This window comes from Cinclus cinclus, chromosome 10 (assembly GCF_963662255.1).
Source record: "Cinclus cinclus chromosome 10, bCinCin1.1, whole genome shotgun sequence".
In the NCBI taxonomy this organism is placed as follows: Eukaryota; Metazoa; Chordata; class Aves; order Passeriformes; family Cinclidae; genus Cinclus; species Cinclus cinclus.
In genome coordinates, this window is record NC_085055.1 from 17085433 (window position 1) to 17107939 (window position 22507).

A 22507-nucleotide genomic window follows, 5' to 3' on the forward strand; every position below is an offset into this window, starting at 1 on the left:
GGCATGGATCTACTGTCCTACTTTATGAATGTATGTGTTTACAGGTCATGCACCTCAGCCTCTGAGTAGTTCAATTTAAGTCCCAAGTACCCCAATTTAAGCGCAGAAGAATTCTGCTGAGATCCAGCAGAGCTCTTCAGGCTCCAAAAAAATAATCAATGTAACATGTAAATTAATGTAGTTAATTAAACAGGTATTAAAACCTCTTCTACTCAATAACTCTTCAAAATTGCAGTAGATAACTACTACATGACCAGCTTATAGTCTTTGAAACTTCAGGTGATCATTAAGTCACACCATAAATCCATTTGGTCTGTTTTGTCAGTTCCAGCAGCAGTCAAAACCCAGTAACTGGTAATCTCTCTGTTTTCCATCCATGAGGAAACAAATACCTACTTTACAAATGCTGTTTTGGAAATAAGTAAGTCGAGAATTGTGACTCACAAAGCAGCAATAATGTGAGATTACACTGACTTAAATAACTGGACCCAGAAGTGCCAAACTGCACAGGGAGAAGCTTATGGCATCTGCTGTAGAAACAAAGCTGAATATTAATAACTTGTTTTCTAGAGATGTTTGTTTCTTTTGCCAACCTGGTTATATTGAAATGATTTTTGATCCCAACTGATGCCCTGTCAGAGCTCTTGCTTTAGGGTAGGTGCAGTGGTACCAAATTATTATCTTAAATTGTTGAATACTCATAGTAGGTTTATGATTTCCTAGCAACTTGGTAGGTAGATTCCTCTCTTGAGGGCTCAGTTTCTACAGGGGGTACTGTTTTGCCCATCAGTCAGCTGCAGTGCTGCTCTACACCTTTCAGGATGAAGAGTTGTTACCAGCTCTGAGTAGCTGTTGCCACCGGAAGGAAGGAGCAGGTTAAAGGTGACCTGGACTAAGTGGGTGGAAAACCCTCCACATTTCCTCTGCTTGCTTTTTCTTTCCTTTTCAGGTGCAATGGCTTGAAAGGCAGTTTGGAGGTGTCAGGATCCTATCATCTATTGAAAGGTCAATCATAGTGCTGATTTTAAGCACAATTTCCTCTTGATTCACAGTAAGCTGAAATCAACAGGAAGCTGTGTTTAAAACTGAGGTTTTGTAGGGGAGCTGTGGTTTGCCATTACTGCCAAGGAAATTAAACTTCATGTGAATGGATTGTTCAGTCAAGATCTTTTGTCAGCAAAGTTTGTCAGCTGTTAGCAACGCAGAAATAATTTATCATCTCCTACTGAGGCTTTTTTGTATTTGTTTTAGTGCACATTTTGAAAGTTTTCCTTTTTTTTCTTTATTCCTCAGTACGTGTTCAGGACCAAATCATTTGATGAAAGAACTGTCCATGAGGAGCTGTCCAAGAATGTGACTGGTCTGCTGAAGTCAAATGAACAAGTAACTGTGAAACAGGTTTTAAAGGTGAATGATAGCTTGGATTAGCACATTTGTAGTTTTACTATTGGTTTTCTGCCTGAAACTCACTTATCTCTTTCTCTTATTTCTTTTCCCTGTGTGACCTTTGTGCAAATTATGTCCTGCAGTGATTCAACAGACTTAGCAGAGCTACTGCAGGTTCTCAGCATAACATGTATCTCAGGATGCTGTGGTTTGCATAATAAAATTCCTCCTGTCTATTTCTGCTCAGTCAGAGCCTGAGACCTAGTTCTTACACAGTATGGTATAAATTTTAAGATACTCTGTTTTAATTTTTAACTTGGAGGATGCAGGGGGAATATTGATCTTTATGAAATTCATACATCTGTTAGGTCTGTCCCTGAGCCTCTGGGTTATGGTACAACAGCTACCCAGTCCAGCCCAGGACTTCCCAGAGGCAAAACTGTGTTCACCTGTTTAAAATGAACTATTTCTGATTTTCTTTATTGAGTCATTAGCAAAAAAATAGTCTGAAAAAAGCAGAAAACCTGCAGAAATCTTGGGCTACAAGTGCTTGTGTTTGGGTTTGTTGTGGGGTGGTTTGGGGTTTTTTTTTTGCAGTGTATAAGCTTTTGGAGTGTATTTGTTTCATGTATATCCTGAGATATTAATCTGTATTGTACCTATTCAGTATTTCAAATGGTATTTGTAGAGCCACCCTGTTCAAGCGGTGAACATCTTTTTCTGTGCCAATTACCCATCTGATTGAACTCACAAGGCAGGCTATTCTCCACAGTTCTCTGCATCACACCTTTCTGCCAGCTCCCTGCAAGCAAACCATGAAGACAATGCTCAGAAGGAATGGGAAGTTTGTAGGAGTGGTGCTTGGAGGCTCCTTATTGCAAAAAGCCACAGTGACAAAATGCCTGAGATGGCTTCACCTCTCTTTAAGGACATGACCCAGTGTAACTCAAATGCATGGCACTTAGATTTTTAAATTTATTTGTCACATAGTGTTTAACACTGTGCATTACTGAGACATGCAATCCATCTGTAAGAAATGGTAATGCATCATAAGGTGTTTATCAGGTAATCATTATTCATTCACTCTTTTCCTTCTTTTGAACAGCATTCCTGGTTCTTCTTTGCAGTCATCTTAAAATCAATGGCACAGCATTTGGTTGATACAAACAAAACAAAGGTAAGTTTATATACAAAATCTCTTGGGGAAAATACAAGTTGCAGAATCCTGGCAAATACACCTGTATTTACTTGAACTTAACTGTTTGACTGGCTGATAAAATAAATCCTGTGATAGTTGGTGAAATATTTGGTTGACCTACAAGAACATTATATTACATGCTGGCTCCAACCTGTTCCTGATTGTGCAGAGAGAGATTGAGGATCAGTTGAGGACATATTTTCCACTTTCCTAAGGACCAGATTCTTCTGTTTGGAGTTTGTGTTTAGGATGGATCCATGGAATTCTAGGAATATTTTTATTCTGTGTTGAATGGCCTGTGGTTTACTGACTTTATTCTTGGCCTGAATGTTTGATGTGCAACATCCTACACCCTTAAGTTGATGATCTGTTCCCTGATTAGGTTTCTCGAACTCGGAGGTTTCCAGAATCATTTCAAACTGAGCTGGACACACTTGTGAGTATTTTAGCAGACCATGTGGTTTGGAAGTACAAAGATGCTCTTGAGGAAACCAGGAATGCAAACTACAGCACTGCCAAATTTCTCAAGGTGAGGTGTTCTGTTATTACAGCACATGCACTTATTTCCCCATATGTAATACAAACTCCAGGCTAGTCTAGTCTAATCAAATGGAGTAAAGCCAGTTCTATGTGGATGATGGCTCAATTTCCAAGTTCAGTGGTGAATGATTATTCAGTTAGTCTTTGAGGATGCACAAGCTTCATATAAATCTGCTCTAAAGCAATTGCAATTAATTTCTGTCTGTGCTCTTAAAGAATCCATTTTCAAGTTTTGCAGATTCTTATATTATATTCAAATGGGTAAAATATTTGGTAAGGAATGTGACTTTAGACTTGAGCTGATACTTTCTTTTTTTAAATGCTGGAATTCTGGATGACTGTGGGTGGATTAATTGTTCCTAATCAAGGAATCATGTTTGAATGTGTGTAGAAGGCGGCTTTGGTAGTTTTGCAGTAATCAGGAACTGCAGAGAAGGAGGGAATTCAAGGTTGTATTGTCTGCCCTGTAGGCTGACTCTGCAAGGAAAACATGTCAGTAACTGCAGAACCAAGGCTCTCAAAACCTTCACACCTTCTGTCAGTATTTAGCCCCACCAGTGAGGAAGAGCTTTCTTCTCATCATGAGGCAATGGTGTCACATTTTGTCCCAGAGAGAGAACACAGCTCAGACAATGAGCATTGTGGCTGCACTGATTCCTCAGCAGTCCCTGCCCTGTCACTGAGGCAGATGCTCAGCTCAGCTCCCATCACCTGCCACCTCCAGTGATGGATGCAGTGCTGCAATACAGGAGTGACTGCCACTAGACAAGCCTTCTCGAGTGCACTGTACACTGTAGTGGTTACTTTAGGCTGCAGACATAGTGAAAATGAAAAGTTTGATTAATTCATTATTACTTAAAAATAAATGTAAAAATTAAGGGGGTTCACCAGGTCCCTGATGTTCCTTGACCTGCTTAAGACTTACCTCGCCTATGCACATGATTCCAGTGTACAGGTGACACAAAGTGATCAGCCAGGTAACTGAGGCCATGTATTGGATTTCTTCCTATAAAACAGTAATTCATTTTCCCCCTTTCTTAGCGCTGTTTTACATTTATGGATCGTGGATTTGTGTTCAGGATGGTCAACAACTATATAAGTATGTTTGGAGCTGGAGACAGCAAGGTATGGTTCTGATTTATTTGTTTGTGTCTGTTTTTTCTAAAGCGACTGACTAGCAGAGTATTTTTTTATATTGAAGCTATTTATGAATCCATGATTTCAGCAGGCTCGGAACTCAAGTCAGTGAATATATTTAGAGTAAATATGGATTAAATCCTCCTGGGTTTAATCCATGTGTCCCCTTCTCTGGAAGTAAATAGCTCTGTTCAAACAGCTATTCAGTGAGATCTGTAAGACCAGACTCTGCACTGCTCAGACCTAAGAATCCAAAGGACTGATTTTAAGCTTTAGTTCTTTGAAGGTACACTTGTTTATAAGTATCAGAAATTGGCAGTAATTTTCTTTGAGGAGAACAAAGTAAGAGCATATGAAAAAGTTGTCATTGTGTAAACTCAAGTGAAACTGTAACGTCTTTACTTTGTGTGAATGCCATGCTCTTACCTCATTGATGATGCAAGAAGGCAAATCTGCTCCAAATTAGTTTGTGCTATGAGGAAAATTCCCTGGAGCCTGAATTTCTTCTATAATACCTGCAATAGTCACTAATATATTTTGAACAATAAATTTCAAACAGCAAGAGGTCCCTGAATTATTCAGCATGGCTCCTTTGCTCTTCATCCACCAGGATGAGTCACAGGCTTTTTCTCTTCCATGCCAGAGTTTATGAACATATATATAGTAACACAATGTAGTCAAGATATACACTTTGAATGATTCATCTTTCCCCAAAAAGCTCACAAAGCTTTTGTCCATTAACTTTTTTTAATTCATTCTTTACTGGGGCAATATGTGCATTTGTAGCTAAAGAATGAGATTACTCCAGGCCTGCTTTGCTTTTTACTAAAACCAACTTCATTCTGAACTCAGGTGTTTCACTTCATCTCTGGAACAGCTGTAAAATGGAGTCTCTCAGTTATTAATGTCATAGACTGAAGCCTGTAATTCTGTAAATAATATTATGCAATCTGAAAACTGTTTCCACTTTTTGAACTTCCTTAAATACATTCAACCAGAGAAACAGATGTTTAATTAAAAAACCCCATCAATGGTCAGTGGAATAGCCTGAGATTAATCAGTGTGCAGAGCAGTATTCAGCACCTTCTTGGCAGGAAGTGTGTGAACATTGCCAGCATCCCTTCAGATCTATCTGCCAGTGTGTGTGGGAGCAGATTCACCATGGAGTTGTGACAGATGTGCAGCTGGAGCAGGCTTTGTGGTTCTTGGAAACAATAGTCACAAAATAAAATCAGAGATTTTTGACCTCAAGGAGAGGGAGGCCTTGCATCATTTTCGTTTCAGTCCAATCCTAAGCAAGAGTCAGTCTTCTAAATGTGCTGCAAGATTTCTTTTTGTGTGTTTTTTGCCTCTTTAACTGAATTATTTATGTATCAGAAGAAAAGATGTTGCAGTCTGACCTGTCTTTTCAGAAAATTTAGCAGTGTATATTGTTGCCTGAATATCTTGTGGGTCTACCAGTCTGTAGCAGTGCAGTTTTGAATTTATTGCAATTCTGGATGAAGCACCATAATTTCTGTTCCACAGAAATATACCTTATGGTATTCCATATTTTGACATTTAAATATTGTTTTGAGAAACATTTATTCAAAAGTTTGAACACCTCATTAGAAATCAATCAGTACATTGCTGTGTTCCCTCAAAATGTCATAGTTCCTCCTGGGAAACACATTTGAGATGTTTCACTTCTTTATTTGCTATTAGCATGTCTGGCTAATATGCTGTATTTCTGAAGAGGTACTACAGTGCAATAAAAAATTTCAGGGGAAAATTCCCTACCATTCCCTACTTGCTAGACTCAGAAGAGTACATGTTCTGGTGTCCCAGCCTGATGGTGGCAGCAGAAATGCTACAATTCAATTTTAATGCAAATTGGAAGACTTTGACAAGTGTTTTCTAGTGTTAGGGCATTCAGAGTAACCCTGCTGCTGAATGACTGAGAATGACTGCTTGGCCACTGAGGACAATGAGATGAGATGATGGAAATAAAAATGTGTTGCTGGAAATGGTGTATTATCTTTATATCTCAATGTCACATCATTACAGAGGGAATGATGAATTCTCGAGGTAGGTGCAAGGCTCCAAAAATGATCTGGTTGGCTTATTTGAAGGGAGATGTTAAAGAAATAATACTAAACTATATATTACCCAAATCCCTTGGAGGTGGAACTCATTGGCATCAACAAAGGAAGCTTTTACTACTGTAAGCTCTAGGTGTGACCTGTGTGGCTTAAACTTTGTTTAAAAGGAAAAAAAAAAAAAAAAGTCATAATAACTACGATAGTTCAAAACTTCTGTAGACTGGAGAAGATACTTCACTATGGTTCAATGCTATAGTATATGTCATCAAAAGACCCAGTGTAGCTTTAAGGATACCTTAAGTGTTTAGTTTGGATCAAATTTAGATTTATCAGTACATCTTCAATGAAAAATGATAGTTTAAAAATCCAAAAAGCTTGTTTGTCTGTGACAAATTCTTTTGATAACAGGGATGCAGGGATGAAAACCACAGGTTTGTTTGTGCAGCTTGGCATAAGAAGCTCTAAGGTTTCATTGTTGGGTATGAGTGTGAAGTTTGAGATAGAGGTAAGTACTAGTATAGCTATCTCTCACCATTTTCTATGTTTTAATGTGAACTGAACCGTTGCCTGTTGTGATTTCCAGACTTTACACCAGTTCAAATTTGGCTTTCTCCAAGAAGTCTGTCACCATGAGCACTTTATCCCTCTGTGCCTGCCCATACGGTCTTCAAACATTCCTGGTAAGGCCCCCCTCAGGAGGATTTCTGTACAACAGTGACTTGATGGGAGGTCAAAGAGCAGATAATAAATAACTCTCTCCAGAGCAGTGCCTGTAGGTCAGGCTTAGAAGCCCCAAGCAGCTTTTCAGGTGTGGTACTTAAGCAGTGTGATTAACATCATTTCATATAAATAAATACAACCTCTGGCAGCTCAGGGGAGGTGGAAGCTTCTCACTGGAAGTTGTAACTGGAATTTTTGTGATGACTGATCTACTAAATCAATAAGGGTACTGCAGTAGCCTTGGGAGGTGGTGAACTAGGAAAGGATTTCAACAGGTACAGTTCAAACAATGGGCTCCTGTCTTCTTTTTACTTCAGCATCAAAAAAATAGTTCAGTTTTGACACTCAGGGCTTTTTTTAACACTAGAAGCTGTTTAGTTCAATTTTGAGTCAAATCTTTTAAAAAGCAAGCAAATATTTTTTTTACAAATAATTTAAAAGTACATTGTTTTTCCCCATTTTCTTCTGTTTATGAAAAATGAAGACACTGTGACACCTTCAGAGTCAACACAGGAATATCGAACATCAGGTATGAGCAATATGATTGCATAAAAGTGAGCAGAATTACTTTGACCACTGCCACTGCATTGTGGCAAATATTAGAAAAAGTTATTTATCATTTTCCAAAGTGAAATTGCTCTCAACCTCCGTGTTTTAGAACTCTTCTAGCTTGAGATATGGGAACAACAATTTGGACTTTGTGCCTCCAGGAAGTCAATAGTCTAATGAGCAAGCAGTTGAGATTCTCATGTGGGAACATGTATATAAATCACCTCTTATTATTATTATTATTAAATAGTAAAAAATGCGTGATTTCAAGAGATAATAATATTAGATTAGTTCATTCTGAGAATTGAAGGAGCAGAATGAGGCAGTCAGACCAAGAAATCAAGGTTTAAGAATGGATTGAACATTTGACAAATGAAGTGGGGGGGAGGATGTATGTAACCTAAACATTAATTTAAACATTCTTGTCTGTTCTATTCCAAGACATTCCAGAGTACACACTGACTAATGAGTTTTGCCGTAAGCATTTCCTAATTGGAGTCCTGCTGCGGGAGGTTGGCTTTGCCTTGCAAGAGGACCAGGATATCAGGCACTTGGCTTTGGCTGTGCTTAAAAACTTGATGGCCAAGCATTCGTTTGATGATCGATATGCAGAGCCGGTAAAGAAACTGTTCTTTTCCATTTGCATATTCATACAGTACTGAAACGTACATTAAACTTCCTCAGCTACTGGTATATATTTATTAGTTTCTTGAGGATTATGTTGTATCTTTTATTTTTAGGCCAAACAAGCACAAATTGCAAACCTGTATATGCCACTCTATGGGATGCTTTTGGACAATATGCCAAGGATTTATATGAAAGATATGTTCCTCTTCAATATCAATACTTCTGATCAGGTAATTCATGTGAGGGTTTTTGGTTTTTTTTTTTTGGAAGAGGTCCGAGTTTATGCTGGTCACCAATTAGGTAGCAGAATACAGTTCTGAACTTACTGATATATTTGAATGTGCAAAGTTTAGTTTGGAACATCTCAATATACAGAGCACCTGCAGAGTTCTGGGGGTCTGTACTGTCAAGGAACAGAATGGGGGTCTGGAAAAGGACACTGCTGTCCCAGGGCTGGAAATTCAGAATTAGAGATTTGGAGCCCCAGACAGTGTGTCCAGTACCTCTGCCACAGGCTGGGGTCTGAGGACGTGTCCTCAGGACAGGGGGCTGGGACACAGTGGTGTAAAGAAAACCTCCCATTGCCCACAGAGTCTTTGCAGGATCACTTGGTGTACCCGAAGGTGGTACAGCTGAGGGACCAGAAGCTAAAGCAGGAGGCAGAGGGAATGCATACAAATAACTGAAGGAGGGAAGGGGCACAGAAACATTGTAAAACAACTTTACTGCCACAGAAAATGTCTGTATAAACTGCACATCTGGAGGAATATGTTTGTTTCATAGAAGGTATGTTACAACCATGCTGCTTTAAAAACTAGAAGCAGCAAATTTCTACGGGGAGGTTGTCTTTGTCCTTCCAGCAAATGAACCAATTTCATTTGAGCATTGATAATGGCAATTAATGTTCCTTCCCCAGTGCTGTGTTAATGTTTCAGAACAAACACTAGTTAGACTTGACTAGTCCTTTACAGCTTCCACAGTGAGAGTCTCATATTGCAGGTAACTTTTCAGCATATTATGGCAAGCCTTCATCCTTTAAGGCTGTCCTGTCAAAACAATTGAAAGTAGGTTCTCAAACTTGAGGTCAGAAAAGCCTCCTGGGTGTGCTGCCATTATCCAAGTTATGAGTGATATCATCTACTGGAGCTGGTTCTGTTTCTTTCAAATGCAGGGATCCAGGGATGACCTGAGCACGGCTGGAGGGTTTCAGAGCCAGACAGCAATGAAACACGCAAACTCTGTGGACACCTCCTTTTCCAAAGATGTTCTGAACTCTATTGCAGGTACAAATGACACACTGAACACACATAGGCAGATCTGTGTGTATCTCAATCCATTGTGCTTTCTGCTTAGAATTCATGGAGATCATTAACTTTTTCTATACCATATCCAGGGAAACATGGTATTCGATGTTTCTCTTCCCTTTGGGTGTCTTTGAATTGACTCTCTCTTGTGAAGCTGTTCTACTTCCACTGCTTCACTTACTCTCCTGCTTTGGGATGATGCCAGTATTCAGGCTCTTAAGAAATCCCTTTGCCTGAGTTCATTCTTGTAGTCTCTTCCTGACTCAAAAATAGTTCCACGGTTTCTCCTGAAAACCCCTGATGTCTTGTGGAGGCAAATATTCAGAGTTTTTCCAGACTTAACGGAAGAAACACAACTTTGTTCACTACCTCCAAACCCCATTTCAAAATTCAGGGAAATGAATTCAGGCATCTTTCCGCTGATTTTTGTGTCTTTAGGTCGGTTCTCACAGAATGCAACAGGTCAATGCCATGAAAAATGGCAAACTGAATCCTTGTACTTCGACTTGTTGCATGTTTTCAGTACTAAACATACCACCAATAGCTTTGCTATTGGAAGTTCAAAGCACTTGTCTCAATCCAGCATGTGACACATTTTAAGTTCTCCATTTTGTTAGTTTTTGTATCCATAAATGTTTTAGTTTAGCATGTTTGCTATGACTTTCATTTACAGCCTTTTCATCAATAGCTATCTCTGCAGCAAACCATGCTGACTCCAGAGCTTCCTTAGCAAGTCTTGAATCTAACCCAAGTACCAATGAAAAAAACAGTGAGAGAACTGACACGTGTGAAAAGGTACATGTGCAAATGTTGAAAGCGTTTGCTAGAGGTGGGAGTCCATCACTGTATTTAATGAAGTCCTTTGCTGTCACCTCAACAGATCATGAGACCTTTGTCTTTGATTGGGTCAACTCTTCGTTTTGACAAGTTGGATCAAGCTGAAACTAGAAGCCTTCTTATGTGCTTCCTTCACATTATGAAAACCATTTCGGAAGGTAAAAACTGCACTCACTACTTAATTTATGTTGCTGTAAAATACTGTGAATGCTGAATCCATGTGAACATTAAATTAGAATAATCATCAGTGTATTTTATAGGCTTTGGGCTAAGTTTAAGTCCCTGTAACAGACACATAATATATTTTAATATCTCTCCTTAGATGCACTGATTTCCTACTGGCTGCGGGCACCCTTCTCAGAAATAACAGACTTTTTCAGCATTTTAGAGTAAGTTTACTTTGTGATTGTTTGATTTTTGTGTTGAATATTCTAAAGTGCTGGGTGCAAACAATTCCTCTTTGGATTTATCCACCTGTTGGAATAGTCTGAGATAGCTCTTGTATCTTAAATTATTTTGCTATAGTCTTCCAAAATCATATTGAGACATTATTAATAAGATACATATGCTCCAATATGTTGTGATTTCCATGAACAAGGGTCATAATGCTTTGGGTCTTCCTCCTAAAAGAGATTTTTATAATGGTTTCACATTTGGTGTTGAGATTCTGTTCTTTCCTTGAGAAAAATATTTAGCTCCTCAAAACTTGCCAGCCATAAGAAGAGTCACATAATGTAGGATGACCTGCTTTTCACATCCCCAGGGTGGTTTGCTCAATCCAATTTATGCATGACTGCAGAATCCAGCAGGGAGCTGGTTTTGGCATTTCCTCGCCATCTCATAGTTGAAATGCGAGTTATTTACCTTTAGCTGATGAAGAAGCAATGGTTTTGGAGACAGATTTTTGCCTTTGCCATCTCACCAGGCAGCAATCTTCCGTTGTGGAGAAAGAGAACATGGGTGTGTCCCTAGGCTGGGAACTGCTGCATTCTATTCTTTTTGCTTACTAGCAGGTGCATATGCCATGGGTCTCATTGAGGCATTTTTTTATAAGTACAGAGTCATTAATAGCCATAAAATGTATTGTTTTATTTTTCAGGGTTTGTCTGCAAAATTTCAGATATCTAGGAAAACGCAATATTGTCAGGTAATTCTGTAGTTACTGACTCTATGTTGCAGTATTTAAATATTACAGCATTTATTAGACTTGAATGAGATTAACAGTGTATCCATCAATTTTTCTCTTGAAAGAATCTCTTTGTGGAACTGAAGCCAGTGTATGCTTCATGTTTTCTTTCATGCAAATGATGTTATTGTGATGTTCTGCATATCTGAGTACATACCTTCTATAAGGGATGAATTGCATGATGTGATAACCATTATTTCATTCACAGCCCAAAATATCAGGGCCGTTCTTGACCATATTTCTGTGCATATGCCAAACGAGGAACTTTTGAACATGGTATTTTCATCCATGTCATGGAAAGAACAGTTTTAATGGGCATAAGTAATTGTTTCACAGCAATAAAATAAAAAATCTCCTACCTCCCTGAAAAAATGTGGAATGCACACTTTGTTCAGCTGATGTTTGATTTTTAATTTTATGTCACTGGAGTGAACTTGTCTATATGTCATGAAGTGTCAAAATTAAGGGTCACAAGATGAACCAGTTCTCACTCCACAACAGGTTTTGTCAGGTCTGCATTTGCCCTTCAGAGACATGGCAAAATTGATGTCACATTTCGTAACAGATCAACACTTATTTTCTCTCTCTTAACAGGAAAATTGCAGCTGCTTTTAAATTTGTCCAGGCCACCCAGAATAATGGAACCCTTAAAGGTTCAAACTCATCTGGCCAGGCATCGGGGCTGCTCTCACAATGGTAATGGCACATGGAATTCCCAACTCTATAAACCCTCAGCCTGGGCTATCATCCTCCAGCCCTCTACCTCTGTCACAGCATTAACTGAAAAGAGGTTGACAAAATATGTAACAAATTTCAGAGGCCCCAGAGCTTGAAGCTGTAAAAAAGTTCAGTCTCTTTGGCTTGACTTAAAAACTGTTGGTTAGAGTAGTTCAGGGAGTAATTCTATCCTAGAATGATTTTAATCATGTAAATTTATGAAGCTACATTTTTAAAAGAAATAAACAGGAAGTATATTTCTTAAAGTTACCTGTATTTTGAGCGTTAAATCTTCCTGAATTCTCACTAGTTGTAAATATAAAATCTTTTCAAAAGTTATAAGAATCATTGGTATTTTTGTTGTAAGCATCTCATTATAAATTGATGATGTATTTGTCAGCATCAAAGAGGATTAAAAGAACATTAATATGTATACATGTATTTTTACTGTCATTGTCAGTTTGTCATCATTTCTTTCACCTCATAGAAACTGTATTATTTCTTTCTTGAACAGGATATATTTGTCTTATATTCTGAGCTAACCAAACTTACCTCACTTTTTCTTCACCCAAAGAGTTTTCTAAACATCAGCCAGTTATTTAAACTGATGTTTTTTGGTTTTTTTAGTGCTTAATGGAAGTTTTGTCCCCTGTGATTTCAAGAAATCACAGCACACACTTGTTTTGTCCACTTCACTGACTTCCTTCATCTTTGTTTCTCTGAAGAATTTTGCATCATTTTGTTTAGTTCAGCCATTGAGAAGCACTGCAGTAACTGACATGGAAAATTCTGAATTGACACAGTAGTTTATTCTTTTTTTCCTTTCACTTACAGGATGCATTCTGCTTCAAGTCACGATGGCCACAAGCACCACAGATCTCAAACATTACCAATAATTCGAGGCAAAAATGCACTTTCTAACCCCAAACTCTTGCAGATGATAGACAGTAACACTGCAAGTAAGTACAGAAAATACTTAATTCCTTCTGGAATTCTGTGGTATTTAGATTAGGCTCTATACAGACTTTTTCTTGGCAGGAGAATCTTAAAATCATGAGATTGGAGTCATCTATCCCACTTCCCAATTAGGTTTCTTTCTTCCTTTGAGGGTGAACAGAGACAGTGAAAGGATGTATTCGCATCACTTGTGCAGTTGGTGAGAGTTGACTCAAATTTCCTCCCCTTTCATCTCCTATGAGCAGTTTTCTTCAAAATACCACTTTGATTAGAAGTGCAGTTAGGACCCATCTCTGCTGTGAAGAGACTTAAGGACCAGATTGCAGAATTAAATCGTCTTTAAGGACACTCAAGAAATTGTTTTTCATCTTTCTATGTTTATGCTGCAGGCACCTCCAATGAAACAGACATTGTGCAGTATGTAGACACAGAGGCAAACATTGCTACAGAAGTTTCCCTCACAATCCTTGATCTGTTGTGTCTTTACACTCTGAATCACCAGGTATGTTTTGCTGGTTTTCTTTTCTGCTTGGACTGGTGGGATAGGGGGTGAAAGGAAGGCCTGGGGGAGGAGGCACACAGAAAAACTTGGAATGTCTGAGACAGCAGGATAGGGAAATATGACATGCCAGTCCTCAGTGAAGGTCTTTTAGAAGGGAATTGGTTTATAGTACCCAAACCGAATAGAAGGAGGTGGAAGAAGAGCATCCTACATCATATCCAGGGCTATGTACAACCCTGCTCTGCTTGGAAGTGTCTTGTGTCTAGTATGACATCACCCTTTCTCAATCATGCTTATCCCACTAGATTTCAGAGATTTTCAACAACAGATTTCCCAGCTGCTTATTATCTATCTCTGCAAGTTAGGTGAATCCTCTGCCTGGTTAAAAGTTGCTCAGATTGCTTCAGCAAGCCCAGATGACTTGCTGAAGGTCTCGCAGCCACAATACACCAAGCAACTCCTTTTACATTTTAGTGCTGCCTCTCACCCTAACCCTTAAATATCGTGTATGCAATCCATGAGTAGTGCAGGCATAGCAAAATGCTTTTCTTGAAAAACTGCAAGAGTCTGCAGCAAGCTGGGAAAGCATCATCTCCAGAAATTTTATACTGAAAAAAGCACTTCTCTAAGTGCTATTACTCCGAGGTAATATCCAGCAGATCCTTCTCCGGTTTATTCACTTCAGTAACCACCATGTCCTTGTCTGTGAACTTTTCAGAGGCAGCTCCAACAATCTGACTGCCAGAACGTGTTGATGAAGAAAGTCTTTGACACGCACATGCTCTTTTTGCAAATCAACCAGTCAGCAGCAGCTCTCAAACACGTCTTTGCTGCTCTACGGCTGTTTGTAGGCAAGGTAACTGGGTTTATTCTGTTAGTCATGCCTATCAATATGTTACAGCAAGTACAGCTTGGGGACAATTGGACACTTGGCAAGAGTTCTGAACTTACTCTATTAATACTTATTCGTGACAAAGATGGTCTGATTTATTGCTGATTAGAAGTAAGAAGTTCACGATGTCTGAAAAATACAGTTCTGTTTTGAAATGGAAAAATTGACTAAGGGGAAAGTTTTAATGTAAGTAGACAAGTGATGTCCAGCTCTGTGGTGTATCCTTGACTTTCCTGCTTTTACCACCTATGGTAGAAAGCTTGAAACCCTAGAGGTCCATGGCCTTTGTGGCAGATAGCTGGCTTGCAGAATCCAGAAGTGAGTAAGTACTGCTGTTCCCAGAGGAACTAGTGGGAGAGTATTCCATACACTTCACCAGGACCTCATCCACAGTAATACAGTTTCACAAATTCCTGATTTTAAACGTAGGAAACAATATGGTTGTGTCAAACTGTTTCTTTGCTTGCATTGCACTTGTGTAAATTGTCACAGGCAATTAGGCACTTCGTGCCCACTGCAAAGGCTGCACAATTTCCAAGCCCCAGGCTTAAATGAGATCTTCTGAAAACCAACCAGAATGTAGCACTCACATAACAATTGCTGTGGAGAAGTGAGAATAAGCAAAGCTGGCCTTGGTTCCTAAATGTTTCTATGAAACACAAGAGCGTAGCTGAGTTTACGGCATGTGGCCTCCCTCTGGTTGTCTCAGGAGAAAGGAGGAGGAAATCATGTTTCTCCCAGTAGTGCAGATGGAGGACGTGGGGGAGATATGAAGTAAATCATCCACAGACAGCTTTAAATGACATACCAGATAGCTGGGAATGGAAGAACTCCATGCAATGGGGAGAATGAATAAATATCCAGAATTGCCCTTCTCATTTATACTGTAGCTTTTGGAATTGAATTCTCCCTTCATGGTTCTGTGGGAGCAGAGGTTTGTTGTGCTTCCTGCAGGACAGCCCCTCAGGCAGTAATTAAGATCTATACATTTCCACCTCTCCTCCCTCAGTCTTCTATTACATTACATTCATCCTGCTGGTAACAGTGGGTATGGTTTGGAGAGCCTTTCTCTGTTGTCTCCTGCTCTTCAAACCCTTGACCTCTCTGGAAGTTCACTGACCTTGCTACTCAAAGTATTTTCCTTCTGCTGAACAGCTTCTATAACCATGCAGAACTCCCCCAGCTTTTCCTGGTTAGCTGTCATGCATACTTTGCAGATTCATTGCTGTGTGCCAGCTGCTGTCTGGGATTTCTAGAAGCCAGTTTGATGGCATAGACTGTTTGTACAAGTATCCGAATACAGTTCTTAATTAATATTAATTTGCTTGTGGGATTATGTTTAGTTTAAGCCCTGGTGTGAATAACTGTGGGAGAGTTACTGAAAGGTTAAGAAAAAATTGTTAACTCAGAATAACTACACCAAGACCTGAGAGTTGTACTGAACATATTCACACATTTTTTTCCATAGTTCCCATCAGCATTCTTCCAAGGACAAGCAGATCTCTGTGGTTCCCTCTGCTATGAAATCCTGAAGTGCTGTAACCATAGGTCACGTTCAACTCAGACAGAAGCATCTGCTCTTCTTTATTTTTTCATGAGGAAGAACTTTGAATTTAACAAGCAGAAGTCAATAGTCAGATCCCATCTACAGGTAAGTGAAGTGTGAGATCATCAATATTTAACTGATGTGCATTAGTTTTTATCATTATTATTTTTATGCATTGAAGCAAGGCAATCCTTTTGCAGTCCTTGGACAGGCAATTCTCTGTGGCAGCTTGATTTTCCTGCCAAGTCTGAAGTTGGATTGGATTTTCTGCTGTTCTTGGGCTGCTCATCTGTGTTCCAGGGAGAGACAATAGCTGTGAACGTGTCTGCATTGTCAGATTAATGACTATTCTTGACTCACATGTTGCTTACAGCAGTTGGAGCACAGCTGATGAAGGGATTAACAGAGTCTGACAGTACAGGAACAGACATGTAAAGTCCAGTAATAACATATTTGCACTGCAAAATGTAAATAGCTACAAAAATTTGAAATATTACCTTTGTACATGTTACCTTCATAAGACAGGTATGAAATTACACTAGCCTGGTACATCAAGTACTAAAATAGGGGTTAAAAACTCTTCTTAAACTCTGATTTCTTTGCTAATTGCATCCTATGCTTGCTCTCCCTGTGCAGCTCATCAAGGCAGTGAGCCAGCTGATAGCGGATGCGGGGATTGGCGGATCTCGATTTCAACATTCACTTGCAATTATAAATAATTTTGCTAATGGAGACAAGCAGATGAAAGTAAGAAGCATTTTTTGTCAATCACTACCTCTTGCAAAAGGTCAACAATTTCACAGGAGCACATGTTTCAGTAAATAAAATTGCTGGCTCTATTAGCCAGTGATTTATGCATTCATAGTGTGCCTTTCTCAGGCAATCTGAAGTTCACGACGGTGTTTGTGACTCAGAAGCTTAATAACTGAAAATAACTTTAAAACAAAAATATTTTTATTTGAAAATTGTAGTTATTTATTGCTTATTTTGTTCATTTGCCTCATGTCAGAGGTCATGCCTTGGGACTAATGGAACACAATTGCGCAAACCATTTTTAGTCTACAATTGCTCCCTTTCCTCTGTTTAGTAAATGATGCCTGCAAACACAGGTACAACAGTTGGGTTTTGTAAGACCTTGCTAAGTCACTGAAGGTATACTCTTAGGTGAGTTGCCACTGCTATTATAGTCATTGTCTATACTAAAATGGTTGAAAAAATATTCTGGTCTTTAGTTTTTACAATTCTTGTCCAAACATGTGTCAATGCGCATTTTCAGTTTTATACTTTGGACATTTTGTCCTTTTTTGAAGGTGACTTTAGGGTATCTTCACTGAAATTAATAACAAGACTAGCATAAGCTAGTTAACTATCTATCTACAAATTGGTAGATAGTTAGCAGAAGTAATTTGATGTGTTGTCTAATAAGATGTCATTACAATTCTACTTGTTTTTGAATTCCAGCTTTGATTTCAGTCCAGCACTGCAGTCAATCACACTGCTACTGTGACTTGCTCATCTCTATGTGACATAGAGCAGGGAGAGTTTAATTTCATTTACTTACTCTGTGTTTTGCTTTTAAACAAAGCAAAGGATGGAAATAAGTCTGAAAACAAATGTATTTCACTGCTTATCTGAAAAAAAAAAAAAAAGCTGGAGAGCTGAGCTAAATATGTTGAGAACAGCTGGTGTGAGTAATATAAGGACTCTGTTTTAATCTAGCACAGTGTGAGAAGGTCAGGAGCCAGACTTGTGCTTTATTCCCATGGTGAGACATGCTGGGAGTGTAGTTAAGCAAGACTATCTATAGCACACGGTGCTTCTGCTCAGAGGAAAGTGTGCAAGGATCCAGTTCTGGACCCAGTAAGCAATTGAGAAACATCTGTTCCAGTTCCCTGACTTCAGCAGACCTGTTGCACATGGGCAGTGGAGCAAGTGACTGACTTGGGCCACCTGGTAGTGCTGTGACACATCAGGGAAAATCTGCCAGGGTTTGTGAGCAATGTGTGCATGCTCTGGCTCTGTACTGCTCCAGAGCCTGCCCAGCTAGGGAAGGGGATGGAGGTCCTCTGTAAACAGAACTTCAGCTTGTTCAGGGGTGCAGCATGTGGCTCTTTGGATGGTGTCAGTGATGCATTGCTTATCTTTCCCAAAGAACGTTAATTTCCCAGCAGAGGTGAAGGATCTGACCAAGCGCATCAGGACGGTTTTGATGGCCACAGCTCAGATGAAGGAGCATGAGAAGGACCCCGAGATGCTGGTGGATCTGCAGTACAGCCTAGCAAATTCCTATGCCAGCACACCTGAGTTACGTAGGACATGGCTCGAAAGCATGGCCAAGATTCACGCAAGAAATGGAGATTTATCAGAGGTAATGTAAATCAGTGAGCAGGAAATCCATTTGTCTTTAGGCTGAGCTGTTCTGTTGAAAAGGGCTTTGGAAGACCAACAACAGTAGTTTGTTAAGAGAATCATACAGTCTCTCTCATATATTTGAAATCAGAGTAGAGGTTTGAAAACACCTGGAGATGTGATATGCTCACCTGAGTTTGCCTGATCATGAGTACCTGGTACATGTTGGAGCAAGACTTAACCTGTCTGACAGGGAAGCTGAGGACAGTGTCACTTTGGCACCTCTGCTGCCTACCCCTAACAGGCACAGCTGATGTGGTGTAAAGGAGGTTATGAGCAGTGAGTAACTCACGTAAAAGATTTTCTTCTCCCCACTGTGGCCTGGAGAGGAGCTCTGCTTATAATGTGTTGTCATTTTCATCAAAAACTAAATGGGTGATGCAAAATTCCACCGCATAACCCAGGAATACCTTATTTATTAAGTTATCTGAATGGTTTTCTTGAGAAAATCTATGTGTTCATGTAAGACACCTCATTAAATTTACACTTGAGGAGGATTTCACCATTTAATCCTTTATTTTCTTAGTTTGCTTTTGTCTCCCCTTTTCTGCCACGTGATTTGGCAGTGCTGAAAGTATATGCTCCCTATCACATGTATTCTGTAATTCAGGGTATTTTAACATATCCATGTGTGCTGGTCTCTCGTTACAGGCTGCTATGTGCTATATTCATATTGCTGCTCTCATTGCAGAGTACCTGAAGAGAAAAGGTAAGATCGACATATTCAAAACCAGCTGTGTAGCTATAAATGTTATTGTTCAAAATAATTTTTGGCTATCCTGCTTTCCTTCATTATATGTAACATATTCTTAAAGCGGCTTGAATTCTTCCCAAATGTTTTATTTTTAAAATATACCACAAATGCTAGTCTTAGACTGGAACAGTGAAAGTGTGTTTTGTGCAGAGGTTTAATTAAATGTTTAGCAAGCTAGTGCTAATGGAGAATGCTTCACTTGTTAGTCTGTTGTTATTAAATATGCATGTTTTAACACATACCAGTAGCAGTGTACTAATTCCATCTTACAATATCATAGGTTACTGGAAAATGGAAAAGATTTGTACCTCCCGTATGCTCCTGGAAGATGCTCAAGTCTCTGATAGTAATGTGTTACTAACAACTCACAATGGAGGAAGTGAGTGATCTAACCGTGCCTGTTTGTGGGTCAAATAACCTGATTAGGAGATCAAGCTACTGTTTTCCAACTGATCTGGAAAAATACCAACCAAATCAAAACTGTTTCTAGTGCATGTTGAAGGCTGTTATAGAAAGCTATGTCAGAAACATCATGAGTTCCTTTCCTGATGCTCTGTGGCTGCTCTGATGGATTGCTCAGAATGTCTCTGGTTATGGGCTTTTGCAGCAGGAAGACCCCTCCTGGGTCAATTGGTGTTTAGCATGCAAATCCATGTCCAATTCCTTGGCTATCCAAAGGTGGGAGGGCAGGGGGATGGCATTAATATCTGGTTATCCATATGTAACTTAGTATAGATAAAGGAGTTTTTTTTAATCTATGATAGTTATTTTAAAAATAAAGTGCAGGCTTGTATTTTTTTAGAGCTTCTATGCCAGTGGTTATTTAGTTTATGAAACCTATATTTCATTGTAATTCTCAGGATGATATATGTTATCAGTTTCCACAAAGAGCAATTTCCAGGGTCAAGGGCAAATATCTGGAGAGAAGGAAACAGTTTTGGAAAGACTGTAGTCCTTCAATACATTTGGAAGCATCTGTGGACAAGATGAAAAAATTTTCATCCTTTTAGATGGAAGCTTTCTGGAAAGAGCAATAGTTGTGAGACAGTTCAGTGGTAAATGACTTTGCCTGAATAAAGATTATAGTGGCTAGAGTGAGGAAATTGGGTGATTTTAAACCTGAACTTAAACAGTGTTCAAAACTTGAGAGAGAATGAAGGCTCCCATCTCAATGTGTATGCCTTAGCTTTTTTAATTGAGCCATAGTAGCACTTTCCTACCTTTAACTTTCCTACTTTTTTGACTGTGCCCCTGGGACACCTGACAGGTGGGACACATGCAGATTCCCCAAGTGTGAATTGTGTCACCTCAGCCTGTGAGGGTCATTCCTGTGCACAAAGGAGTGTTGAACTTGAAACTTTGCAAGGACTTACAGCTCAGGAACCAAAATGCCAAAGAGAGGAATAACACTGCATCAGGAAAATGCTATCGTTCCTCTTTGCCTGGAGAACTGAATTTATATAATTGGGGAAAATGTGGAATAGTCTCATAAATTCAATCAGCTACATTTGTGCTTTTCATTACTTGGACTGTGAAAGAAATTAGCTCATCAGCTCTATTTTAATGGCATCCAGTAATTTCTTGAAGTATCTGGTCATTCAGTCATTAATAGACTTTCTTATGACTTGCACTTCAAGGCTTGTTTTCCATGGGATGGCCTGCTTTTCTGAGCATCACCCCCAACATTAAAGAAGAAGGTGCTATGAAGGAAGACTCTGGGATGCAAGATACTCCTTATAATGAGGTCAGCAGCATTAACATTTATATACCTGTTCTGTGTTAGCAGTGTGTTCCTTCTAGTGGAAACCTGTGTATGTTGCAACAAATTACAGTGAGTGTAGTCAGGCAATGTTAAAAGGCATGCAGCTTTTGAGTGAAATGTCACAGCTGTTGCAGTGCTGAAGCTAAGGAGAACATGAGGTACCAGAGATGAAAGTCAGGGCATGGGGAAGCCCATGAAGCAAAGCCAGTCTTCTGCATGAGATGTCAACTATTCAAGTATTTTCACGTTACTGTTATTTCAGGATTGTTGTCTAAAGAAGAGCTAGGTCGCCAATACCTGATTAAACATTGTGTAATTGCAATAAACCTTAATATAGAAGTTCCAGAATAAAAATGAAGTAGTGGGTATGTGCTATTAATTAAATGCCACCAGCTGTCAAGTCACTGAACTATTTGCATTTGTGAAATTGCAGAATATTCTCGTGGAACAGCTGGAGTTGTGTGTTGAGTACCTCTGGAAGTCTGAGAGATACGAGCTTATTGCTGAGGTTAACAAGCCTATCATTGCTGTTTTTGAAAAGCAGAGGGACTTTAAAGTAAGTGGGTGTTTGGTTTGGGTCTTTTTAATTATCCTAAGGCAAGAGTAAAGATCAAAACTTTTAGGGAGAAAAATGTGCTTTCTTTAAAAGTAATGTTTTCCTTCTTCCAGTCTGTAATTTCTCCTTTTAATGTTTTGTGCTGTGAGAAAATAAAAAACTTTGGTGTCTTCTGTGCCTCTTTTCAGCATCAATGCAACAGTAAATGTAAAAGAATTTCAAACAAACCTCTTGTCTTTAGCCAGTGGATGTGATTTTTTACATGGGTTTTACACCAAGAGCGCATTTGCATTGTATTTAAGTTTAGAAAATGCTGATAAATTATGCGATTTCTTCACAATTTCAGGGTTTCGTAGTTTCTTATTTACTTGGCGATTTCAATACATAATGGATAGACAGATGATAACCTCATTTACTGATTTTTCTGGGTTTAAATTGAAAGAAACACAAAGTGGTAGGTGGTAATGACCTGAAATTTTGGTTCTCTATCCTGAGAAAGTGCTGTTAAGTGGTAGCCAAGGAAAGCACATCTTTGTGGAGTTGGGAGCCATGGGAGTTGTTGGCACCTTGTTCTCACCTGCACAAACAACACTTGGGTTCTCTGACCCCTTACTTGGTCAGCAGCACTGTCTGGTGGTGGGATGATGCTCTGTGACCCTGTACACAAAGGCTCCACTGCCACAAAACTCCTCAGAAGACAGAAACCTGGCAATGAACCTTTAGTGACTGCTAACAAAGTTAAATTATTCCCTTAGCGCGTATAGCCCTCTTTGCTAAGGTTTGGGAACCCAAGGCAAGCCACAGTTGTGCAGAGCTGTGGTGACATTTCCCAAGGTGCTGGCGTGCC

At 39.3% G+C, this 22507-nt stretch overlaps 1 protein-coding gene across 3 annotated transcripts in view; it reads left to right on the plus strand.

The window, feature by feature from the left end:
- The window catches only part of DOCK10 (dedicator of cytokinesis 10), a 146617-nt gene that overhangs the window by 110329 nt on the left and 13781 nt on the right, over positions 1–22507 (plus strand). For all 3 annotated transcript variants that reach the window (XM_062499414.1, XM_062499413.1, XM_062499415.1), the window contains exons 26-49: positions 1294–1407; positions 2492–2563; positions 2967–3113; positions 4166–4249; positions 6926–7022; positions 7547–7591; positions 8053–8228; positions 8352–8468; positions 9410–9521; positions 10216–10337; positions 10423–10537; positions 10702–10768; positions 11479–11526; positions 12160–12261; positions 13117–13241; positions 13629–13741; positions 14460–14597; positions 16102–16284; positions 16816–16926; positions 18332–18547; positions 19240–19297; positions 19623–19721; positions 20980–21086; positions 21538–21660. In XM_062499414.1, the coding sequence (XP_062355398.1) occupies positions 1294–1407; positions 2492–2563; positions 2967–3113; positions 4166–4249; positions 6926–7022; positions 7547–7591; positions 8053–8228; positions 8352–8468; positions 9410–9521; positions 10216–10337; positions 10423–10537; positions 10702–10768; positions 11479–11526; positions 12160–12261; positions 13117–13241; positions 13629–13741; positions 14460–14597; positions 16102–16284; positions 16816–16926; positions 18332–18547; positions 19240–19297; positions 19623–19721; positions 20980–21086; positions 21538–21660 (2691 nt within the window). The remainder of the gene's footprint in view (positions 1–1293; positions 1408–2491; positions 2564–2966; positions 3114–4165; positions 4250–6925; positions 7023–7546; positions 7592–8052; positions 8229–8351; positions 8469–9409; positions 9522–10215; positions 10338–10422; positions 10538–10701; positions 10769–11478; positions 11527–12159; positions 12262–13116; positions 13242–13628; positions 13742–14459; positions 14598–16101; positions 16285–16815; positions 16927–18331; positions 18548–19239; positions 19298–19622; positions 19722–20979; positions 21087–21537; positions 21661–22507) is intronic.